Source organism: Callospermophilus lateralis, unplaced genomic scaffold (assembly GCF_048772815.1).
Source record: "Callospermophilus lateralis isolate mCalLat2 unplaced genomic scaffold, mCalLat2.hap1 Scaffold_73, whole genome shotgun sequence".
Classification (NCBI taxonomy): domain Eukaryota; kingdom Metazoa; phylum Chordata; class Mammalia; order Rodentia; family Sciuridae; genus Callospermophilus; species Callospermophilus lateralis.
This window is the reverse complement of record NW_027515346.1, coordinates 2,600,484-2,611,679: the sequence shown is the minus strand read 5'-3', so window position 1 is coordinate 2,611,679 and position 11,196 is coordinate 2,600,484. Positions and strand designations below refer to the sequence as shown.

The window sequence follows — 11,196 nt, the reverse complement described above, 5'->3', positions numbered from 1 at the left end:
CACCAGGAGACCACCAACTTGGGCGCTCTGCAGGCCTGAACCAGGCTGTTCACAAAGACAACAAAACCACCCCAAGCCTCTGGAAATAATTACTCTCTGCTACAGTCTTGGCCAAGGCTGCGGCCCTAGGACCCGCTGCAGTTCATTGTAGCCACGGCCTCCAGGGTCCGCTCCGGCCTTGAGACCCCATCCTGGGGGCTGCGGGAGGCGCCAGGGTCAGCCTAGGTGGCAGGAGTGGCGCGAACGCGGCCCCTGGGCGCAGCAGGGGACAGGGGCCGTCGAACGAACACCGCGGCGGGCGGCCAGTGTAGACCTCGGACTCCGGTTTGTCTGCAGTGGAGGGCAGCGAGGCAGAGCGGCGCGCAGACCCCAGCTGGAGCAGGCAGGCTGCCAGGTGGCCGAGTAAGCGGGAGCGATCTTCCGGCTGGGACACCTTCGCAGCCAGCCAGGAAGCGGGTCACCTAGGCCAGGCACTCGTTGAAGCCTGGGCGGTACTTGCCCAGGACAGAGGGGTCCGAGCTGAGTGCGGCTGCGGGAGAAGCAGAGAACAGCTGTCGTGTCTAGGGCGGTGGCCCTGTGCGCCTCCCGCCCCCCTAGCCGCTGCCACCCGCGCCTCACCTGTCACCTGAAAGCGATGCAGGTTTTGCAGATGTATCACCGTCATCTCCAGGATGTCGGCCTTCTCCAGCTTCGAATGACGGGAGCTCTGTGGGCAGGGACAGGGTGGTGGTCTGTAACTCAGCCATGTCCCATTCTGCTAGCCTCAGTCCTTGGATTCCCCCTTCTCCGCCCGACTTACATCCTTCCTGACAGCGTCCAGGATGAGGGTCTTGAGCTGAGGAAGGCTCTGGTTGATGTGCGCTCGGGGCCGCTTCTCCATGATGGGCTTGGAGGACTGCGGGTCGGGCAGCCGCTGAGTCAAGCGTTCGGCCGCCCCTCCCCCAACCACCGAACCCCCCACGCTGGCGGGAACCCACCTGACGGTGCTCTGCCGCGCTGCGGGGTTTATCTGGGGTCGGGCTGGCGCTGGCCTGTTCTCATGCCAACAGCGAGGCGCTCTCTGGGGTGTCAGCCGGCATCCCGCAGCCCGCGCTCTGGTGCCGGGCAGAACGTTTGCGCCCTCTGGCGGGTTGCGGCCAAAAGCCCTCGAACCGGGTCAGTGGCCGGCTATATAAGGCCGCACCGCCGAGGGGCCTGTGAACCCAGCCAGGCGTCCTTTCCCACACTAGCGCTGGCCAATGGGCACAGCGCATCTCCAGCTCAGCTCCTCAGGCGTGCGACCCCGCCTCCTCAGCTGTCACTCACTCGCTGCCAAGCCTGCTCCGCCAGCCCGGACAGTGGGACCGCGACGCCCCGCTCTGGCAGGTTCCCTGCGCAAGCCAGGAGGGGTGCTCCGGCTGTGGGCTCACCTACCCGCTGCATGGAAGCCGGAGTGCACGGGGGATGCGGTCTGTCGCGGCGGTGCAGTACGTCTGAAAGGAAATTTCACAAGCCCCTCAGTCTCCAAATTTGTTCAGGCTGCACGTGTGCAGCATGTAGTGCAGGCCTGGGCCTCTAGGGACGTGAGCCGAGCTTTGCTGGGACGAAAGAACCAATGCCAGTCACTGGGCTGGAGAGAGGTGACTGGCTGAGCTCGGCAGGCAGTTGGTGGCATTGGGTGACACCATAGGGCAATCTGATGTGGGCAGACTGGCAGTGTCACAGGGTGATGACACAAGCCAGGTAGAAGGATGTAATGGTGATGGACCTTTCTTCTGAGGGCAATTGTTAAAAAGTTTCTGTCTGTTGCTTGCTGTTGTTTTCATTTTGAGTCACACCATGGGCACTGCTTTTCTGTTAGCACTCAGGGTCCCCAGCATACATGGCCTGACAGACGTCCTGCATCCATGGTGGAGGTTTCCTGAGGTCCTGGAGCCCCGAGGGCTGGAGACTCTCCTGGTGCTCCTAGTTCAGTGGAGGAGGCCTGCCACACACCAACAAAAAGCAAACACACTTTTGGAGAGACAGAAAGTGAGGGTTAGGCTGTGGCAGAGAAGCCTCTCCTTCCTCTGGGTGGTCCTGAAGCCTACAGGATGGATTCTTCACGGGAAGGAAGCTCTGCAAGGTCCAGGTGGAGGGATTGGCATCCCCAGAATCCTAAGGGTCACGGGGGCCAAGAGAACACTGGAAGTGTTAGGTAGGGCCAGCAGGGTACTGGGGGCTTCTTTTAGTGTTAGAGAATCTTCCAGCAATCACAGAAGGGACTCTCTCCTTCTGGACAGGGCAAGCTTCTTGGCAATAGAAGTGCTCAATCCAATCCCAGACAAGCACTTGGGATCTGACTTCTTGGTTACTCTCCAAGAATCTGTGTAGAGTCACCTCAGGAAATCCAAGGTTTAAACCAATATGAAGTTTGAAGGAAAGGATCCACAGACATGCTACCTCTTGGTTTGTGCTGTTCAGCTAAAACCATACGAAGCTACCCTTACTTTTGAGTTTTACAAATGTATTCTTACAGCCTCTTAAAAATTTACTGCTGGGGCTGGGGATGTGGCTCAAGTGGTAGCGCGCTCGCCTGGCATGCGTGCGGCCCGGGTTGGATCCTCAGCACCACATACAAACAAAGATGTTGTGTCCGCCGAGAACTAAAAAATAAATATTAAAAAAAAAATTTACTGCTATTTAATCTGCTAGTCAGCTTTCCAGGTGGGAGATTTATGGCTGGTGAAGTTTTAGTTTATGAAAGAATGCAGGTGAAAGACTATGGATGAAAATGAGTTTCCCTTTTCCACCAGAGTTCCACTGTCCCAGTCAGGACACTGACTAGCACTGTCCCATTTCATTATAACAATGAGTTGACTTTCAATAAAGCAGAAATGACAGTTAAGTGGGATATTCCAAACTGGTATGATTCTGAAACACCAAGGTGAGTGCCTGCGGGAAGGCAGACGCTAGGTTTTAGCAATGCCCTCCCAGGGCTGCAAGATAATTAACCATATGAGAAACAAAGGAGAGAAATGGGCAGGAAGAAGAGAGATGGAGAGAAGAAAAGAAAAAGGGAAGAGGAGCGTGATGGTGCAGACCAGGAAGACTGCAAAAAGTGAAAAAGTAAGACCTTCACTGTGGGTGAAGGAGACAGAGAAGAGGGAGGAACTTTGACGTAGACCTTTCTAAAGTGCTCAGAGTTCTTATTAGCATGACCTTGAAAATATTTCAAAAGTCAACAGACAATTAAAAGGTGGCCTTCTAGACAGTAAAAAAGGAAGCTTGTGGAGAGTCTATAAAAAAAAGGATAATGTTAAGGGCACAAAGAGGAGTGCATAACAACATTGTGATCATGATTATGTAAATATTAGCCAAATTAGGAGAAATATACATTTAAATTTTTATCAAGATTAACTTTGAGCAATGAAATTATAGGGGCTTTTTATCCCCCTCTTTATACTTCTATCTTCTTTTTTCTATAATTTTTACGAAGGAATAAATCCCACCTATGATTATAAATTAAATCTTATATTTGAAAATATGTTCATATAAATTACTTAATTAAACTTTCTATGTAAGAAAAAATGGATCTCACTTAAATAAAAGTATTTTCTAAGATGTCAAAGACATTCACGCAAACTGACAAGAAGAGTCACGGAGATAGGCCCAGAGGGTCACGGAGATAGGCCTAGAGACTGATACTCTAGGATTCTCAAAGCCACTAGGAACCAGAAGCACACAGAACAGTCAAGGAAGACGCTGTACAGAGAAATGGGCAGACTGAGCCCTCACAGTGCATCTGGAAGCACAGAGACCCCTCTGTCTAACTTACTCTTAAGTTTCTCAGGCCCTGAGAGAATGTGTTTTAATATTCCCAAACATATATTATTTTGTTTTCTATTAAGTTTCAGCTTGTCATTGAATCACTTATTCATTCAACAGTCAACATCATTGAGCATCTCCTGAAATTCCACATAAGTCCTTTTAATCACACCCATTTGTACCCTAGACCCTCTTGTGCTCACTGGGCAAAGCCAAAGCCCTGTTTAAATCAACTCTGCCTCCCCTGCACCTGAAAATTCCTGGAGATAAACATGGCAGCCATGAAGACTGGCCTAACTCAAAATGACATATGAACACACATGCATGCCTTCCTGTAAGTGGGCCATCAGTGATGCTCAGCAGTGTACAGCTCTCCTTCTTCTCCAGTTCTTTAGATAATCTAGCTTCCTGATTCCCTGAGAAAATCATAGCAATCAAAAGAGAACTCCACAGATGCCCCACGCAGACCCACCCACTGGCATGTGACCTTTCTTCCCCTGCACTTGTACACAGTCCCCCTAGTTCCCTTCTGAGCCACTCAAGGTCACCCTGCAGTCCGACCCTCTGTTTCCTACATCATGGTTTGTCTTTTCCCTGGATCATTCTCATTGGGATTGAAAAAGAATACTATCTTAAGTTCTTCTGTTGACCCCACTACCACCTGAATTCTTTATTCTCCTTTTGCAGAAACTAAGCTCCTTCAAACAGTTGTCCAAGTGCATTCTAGTTCCAATCTTCTTCTTCCGGTTCTCTTAAACCCCCTCAAGTGAGTCCTCGGGCTCACTTCTTCACCAGAGCTACCATATTTAAGGACACCCTTGACAATATCCACATTGCTAAAGCTGGTGCTCAAGCCTCAGTCCTCACTGGACATGACCCATCAGGTCAGTATTTAATATAATCAGCACCACACGCTCCTGACCCACTGGCTGCTCCTCCAAATCCTTTCTTGGTTCCTCGTCTTTTCCTCCAGCCTTTCTTTGTAGGACATTCTCAGGCCAAGAACCATCCTTCCCTTGTTCACTGTGTCTGCTCGCTCCCTCTGTGATCTCACCTAGTACTTACCTCCTTGATCCCTCCAGGAGGATATTGATATAGACTTTTCAGTCCAACACGGGACTTCTGTTCTTCTCCCTAATGCCTGCTCCATCTCCATTGATGGCAATCCCATCCTTCTACTTGTTCACAAATCCTTGAGACACTCCTGCCTCACCCAAGTCTTTACAATGAAGGAAAATGCCTCAGATCTCCGGACCTTTCATTCTCACCCTGCCCACTCCGTTCAAACTCCCTGCCTCCTTGCTATTCTGCAAACACACCCACTCACCCTTCTACCTAGGGCCTTTGCTACAAGCCAGACCCCAGGCTTCCTGCACCAAATGTAAAAATGAATTTTCTCTAATGACACAGGATATGATTAATGATGAACAAAATAAATCAAATAAGATTCTATGATATTCTAGTGTCTCAATAATTCCTCTTCTAAATTAAAAAAAAAGTTCCAAAATATCCTCAACTAAAATGTTCCCCTGACATGGTAATCAAGTCTTAGGCTTTACTCAATAATTAGTTGGACTGAAATCCAAACATGCCCATTTTTCTACAGTTCTGGCAGTAAATTGATAACCTCCAGCAAATTTTAATTAGCACCCTTTAAAATAGGATTGCTAAATTAGTCAACTATGAAATCACCTCACCCAAATGATGAAGTTCACATTGCATTTCAAATTCATAACCTGTTTTCACTGGATGAACATACCGTCACTCCCCTATTGCTAATTACACTCTTCATCTGTGTTTTCATACGTGCACGGCACAGCATGTGACCCATGCCAGCTGGCGCATCTCGACACTGCTGTTCCTCCTGGCCTGCCAGCCATTTGGTGTTCACAATTAGGGCTCCGCCCTTAACCCAGTGGATGGATTTAAATGGTAAGCCTCCTGATGTCCAGGGAGATCACCTGCGTTCAGTAATATGCTCAAGCAAGGGGCTCAGAAAGGACACTGCAGTTACCCTGGCAGGAAAGCTGCTGACTCAGGGGAGGGCGCTCCTTCCTCACACCTTCACACCCAGATAGCATTTGTAAAGCACCAACTGTTTAGCAATTGCGTTCACCAGATCTTATATAAGAATGTAAATTGGGTAGTTTTAACTCCACCTTATGGATGAGAAAGTGAATCTTCAGATGGCTTAAATGACTCAACAAAAGTCAGAGCCAAAACAGGATCACTGGTCACCTGACTGCAGTCTGCTGCCACCACTCTAGTGTCCCCATCACCTCCAGCCTCCACTCTAACCATCATCTCCTTATTTGACTCCCTCCAGTCTGTGGTCAGATCTTGCTAAATGCATCGATGCTTGCCTTGCTCCACCTGAAGGAATCATCCCTGCACTCAGGCTGAGGTCCAGGATCATCCTAGGAAGCCCTGCAACATCTGTCCTCTCCCACCTGCTCTCTGCACTCCAGGCACCCTGGGACCTATGGTTTTCTAAACTTGATTTGTGCTCTCAAGTCCCTTGCAAAAGCTAGTACCTCTGTCTGTGACTCAGTCCCTTCCCCTTGTACTTGAACTAGGGCTGTCCTTAGTAAGTGTAATCTTCTAGACACCCCCTGAGGAGACTGAGCCCTGGGAGTGTCATCACACTCTCCCTTGGCCACTGCTGGGGAAAAGCAGGCACCACCATGGCCTTGATGGAACTGTCACAGTGGAAGATGAAGTGATGCTGGTGCTGCACCTGACCTTGGTACCCACAGAAGCCAGCCTTCACTCTGCGGAAGACAAGTGCACAGTGGGCGTGGGTGAGGGTAAAACTGTTGGGCCTCTCCATGGAGGAAACAGACCGTGAAGCCCTGGCCCAGAAAAGGGGGGCTAAGGAAATCTGGAAAGGGGAATAAATTTGATTTTCTATATTAACCTATTAATCACTGTACCATATCAAGATGTCTTTCCTAGACTAAATGGTTCTATAACCCAAAGCAAATAGCTCATTTACCTTCTTTCTTGTGGTTCTTTTAGGTACTGATAAGGAAGAAATTGACTTAAGGAAAATCTATTGGGTACTTTATATTATCAAATTGTACCTTTCTACTCCTTCTCATGCTTATCAATTACAGGGCTGTCTTCTGATAAAGAGAGATGAGGATTCCTTCTTGTGTGAAATTTTCCCAAAGGATCCAATGTAAGAGTAGGTTTCTAGATCTCATAGCTATGCTGGTATTGGTAGGATTCTACTCTAGCTGCAATTGACAATAAGGATCTTAATAATTCTGGCCTCAAAATTTTCCTCAAGAGTTAAGTATAAACTTACACAATCTCAGAGCTGGGAGGAACACCAAAGGACATTTAATCTGGTGCTCAGATCTTTCCCTAATGAGCAGCATATTTGCAAAAAGCAGGACTGTATGCATGTCCTATCACAAACACAGGTATGGACTTTGAATTACCTTATGGCAACTGAAATATTTTCCAGTGTCCTCAGGCATTGAACATACAGTTGACATGAGTCTAAATATGTTTGTTCAACATTGAAAAAGAGCAGAACTTCTTCCACCAGGTGGCAGACAAACTCTACTAAAGTCCAGCGTACATGCTCCACTTTCATGTCCACCATGTAAAACAGTGGAAATAAGTTGTGTCCATATTTGCAACCAAGTTCAGGAGGCTCATCATAGGAAAACCCTGGGAAGAGCATCCTAATGGTGAAGTTCTGAGAAAATGGAGAGTTCATACAAGGGCCATCTCAGGGCGCCAGGGTTGAAAGCTGCTTTAGGGTAGCTAGTGACAGTTCAACCAGAATTGGGTTCACATCCCAACCCAGTGAAGATGGTAAAATCAGAGAGCAGAACACAAGCTTCCTTCCAACTCCCAGAGTACCCCAGTTCAATAAATCACACCTTGTCTGATAGCTTTTGTTAGTTTATTGGATACCCTCATACAAAGACACAGTCCTGGAAGAGACGTTCATGTACACTGTGGACAAAGACAGACTTACACACAATGTGAGGAGTAAAACAGAAACTACCCTATGGACCTCTCTTTTATCCCAAATAAGCCCTTAAGCAAATTAAAGTAGTGCTAGTAGGAAGAGGTCAATGTATTTAATCCTTCCCAAAATCAAGATCTAGCAAAAGTAGACAAACTATCACATGGGTAGACACATGCAAATAAAGGAAGATGACAGTCTGTGGCACATTCGACTTCAGATGCTACCATTGTGCTCAGTAGGGAAAATGGACAGGCAAGCAAGGAAAGAAAAAGCAATTCTCCCCTTCCCTGTTGATTCCCTTTCCTTCTAACCAAAGCTTGTTGGCCCAGCTTCTGTCTCCCCGAGTCTTTTCCAAACATCCCACAGGGGAGAGCAGAGCAGGCACTTGCCTTGGCTCAAGTGTCTGACTGGGTGTGGTGGAGGTGGGGGGCACAGGGCTTCTTACTATTCCCAGCCCTAATGGAGCGTGGAAACAGAGGCCTGCTGGAGACGCTGGTCCAAGCAGATGGGGGACAGGGACGCACAGGAACTGAGCGATCCAAAAGGTTGCTCAACACACACAGATTCTCCAATATGAAGAAAAGTTTAACATAGGAAGTGGTAAACAGATTTCAAGCCCATCACTACCCCATTCCGACATTCACAAGGGCACAGATCACAACATTCTCTCCAGTGTATCCAAACATTAGTGCAAGTCCTCTCCAACACTGTGCTTCAAGAAGACATTTCTAGTCAATCGTAGTTCACACAAAAATTAAATACTATTTCCCAAGTTTACAACTAGAGAGATCACCTCTGCACAAGATTCCTGGGATTCCAGAACTTTTCAAGAGGGAAGCCACTAGCCATATGTGTCTAGCAAGCATAGGAAATGTGGCTGGTGTGATTAAGGTCTAAAATTGTATTTAATTAAAATATAAATTTACGCAGTCACATACCAATAGCGGCTAGTGTATTGGACAGCACAGTTGTAGAACATTGCCATCATTCCAAAAAGTTCTAGTGAAAAGCTCCAGCCCCTTCCACAGCCACATCAGCAGTTGGTGATATCCACAGAACTCACAACCAGAGCTTTGCTATTTCATGGATATGCTCTTTGCAGCCTCTAGTGGAGCTTCTTCAAAGATTGAGTCCTCTATCTGTAATAACACCTGAATCAAATTAAATCTGATTCTGCACTCTCACAAACGAGCATGTTGAGAAAGTCAGACTTGGTAGCGTGTGAGGCATGAGGGTCTTCAGTTCAATCTGCTGAGGAGACATTGGCAATCCATTCAGACACAGGTGCCACCATTCTATCCTGCTCAACCTGGGCCTAGAGGTCCTTTGTGATAAGTCTCCAGGCCACAGATCTTAGAGTTCATCTTCTACCCTGACTCCAGTGTCAATATGTCATCTCAGTCCTATTAACCAAGTAGGAAATAATGTATCAATGGGCCACAGGTCTTTGATGTTCACAGATCACACACACTGTGCACATTCACATCCAAGAAGCAAACAGGTGGGGGCCTCACTCCTTTCCTTACAGCACATGAGCTACCCTCCAGATGTGGCCCAGTCAACCTCTTCAGAGCCCTACACCTTTCTTCTGCTGCCATGATTCAGAAATTTAAGAGCACAAATTCCTCTTGTCTTTGTTCTGGATCAGGAAAAACTCCCCCACAACCCCCAATCTCAAATTTAAATTTCTGCTTGCTAAGTAGAAGCAGTGTTGTTCCTGGGTAAGAGGGCTGAGTTGTCCACAAAGCACTAATATTTTCCGCTCTTTAATTTGTTTACAAAAATGATACTAAAATACAGATGAACACCTTCACAGATTATTCTTCCAGATTGACCAAGTATTGCAATTTTCTAAATAGCAATAGTGCATAATCATTCATCCATTCAACTTGTACCATCACAGACAATATTAGCTGCCCTGATTAATTAAAATTATGCAAATTATATACCCTCTTCCAAACTCAACTACGACTTTTTACCACATGGCAAATTTGCAAAGAAGAGAATTTTAAAGTGGCTACTCCATTAGGATATTCCACTGCTTATATCCAGTGCTCAAAACCAACTCTTTTTCTAAGTATACCAATGTTCCTATTTCCAAGCAAAACTGTGATGAAGGTCTGCCTCACTTCATTAATGTTCTCATATTACATGTACAGAGAGATCCAGTTCCTCTTGTAAGGCAGGGACCAGATTATTCAACTTTTTTGGTCCTTTTTCATCCCCAATGCTAGGCCATAGCTTATTTCCTAGACTGTTATCTCATTCATCTAACTCACTACCCTTCATTTCCTGTTCTTTTTTTTAAGTTTTTAATTTGTTCTAATTCATTATGCGTGACATTAGAATGCATTTTGACACATTGTACAGCAGAGACTCCTAGCATTAGCCTTCTCTATTTTCTTTGGCTAACTGGAAGGATGGGATGCAAATATTCTCCCCCTTTCTGAGCTTTGTCCTCTGTATTCTCAAAGAAAGAGAAACAAATTTTGGTTGTTAATGATTCAGTCTAAGAACAGGTTTGAGGGGGGCAGTGAAGTGCACTGAAGAGGCAGAGATCAGGAAGGGACTTTATCTGCCCATGGGCTGTCAGTGGAAGGAGAAGCAAGACCTCAGAGAGGACTGTGTCCATTCTACAGACATAGGGCCACTGAGCCCTCCTACCGAAAATTGAATTCACTCCAGCAGAGAGCTCTCAGCATCCAGGGATGTGTAGACAGAGTCGACTCTCAGTGATGTGCTCTAAGGACAGAGGAGAGAAGAGTGTGTTTTATCTTCTCTGTAAGGCCCAGAATCTTGGAGAAGCCTTGGAATGACATGATGAATTTCTTGGCAGCCTAGAAAGACACAACCTAGAGAGTTTGTAAGAGGCTGACTTACAGAACAAAGGAGATGCTTCTCAGCTTATCTGAGTGTGTGAGTCTAGATTCCGGTGTGCCATAGTCGTTAAGTAGGTGGGAAGCATGCAGGGTAAGTTCCCATAGTTATGCAGCTTTTGCACCAAGATTGTGGTTGCACCAATAGTCTCCTGTTTTAAACAGGAAGAGCAGAGCTGTACTGCCTGAACCCAGGGAGCAGTGACACTGGGCATTCGCCCACAGACTTCATAGGGCAATGCTATTCCTTGCTCAAGGTCAGAAACAGAAGTCATGGATTTTTTTTTGGTGTTTTAACATACTTATAAGTATGAGGACAAATTTACAATGTCAAATCCCCCCAGAACAAATGGTACTTTCTCACCTCTGAGCCTCTGGTGATTTACTACAACTGTCTTGTAACTCAGGGGTCAAAGAATCAAGGAAATTGAGGACTCCCTCTTCACCTTTGAAATTAAAATCTACAAAGAAAATTTCAAGGTGAGAAAAGACATAAAACCCTATCAGTGTATAAAAGACAAGACAAAGAAAATGTTATAATACTCT

The 11,196-nt window shown here is 46.6% G+C and overlaps 1 protein-coding gene and 1 pseudogene across 1 annotated transcript in view; both read right to left on the bottom strand.

Annotated features, from left to right (window-relative positions):
- Positions 1-142: 142 nt before the first annotated feature.
- On the bottom strand, positions 143-1,079 carry LOC143388373 (transcription factor HES-4-like; annotated as a pseudogene).
- Positions 1,080-1,843: 764 nt separating this feature from the next.
- LOC143389376 (nucleotide sugar transporter SLC35D2-like) overlaps positions 1,844-11,196 on the bottom strand; it is a 48,776-nt gene continuing 39,423 nt past the window's right edge. Inside the window, exons 12-14 of the mRNA XM_076842487.1 lie at positions 6,433-6,638; positions 5,546-5,727; positions 1,844-1,963 (exon numbers count right to left, since the gene is read on the bottom strand). Of these exons, the coding sequence (XP_076698602.1) occupies positions 1,844-1,963; positions 5,546-5,727; positions 6,433-6,638 (508 nt within the window). The remainder of the gene's footprint in view (positions 1,964-5,545; positions 5,728-6,432; positions 6,639-11,196) is intronic.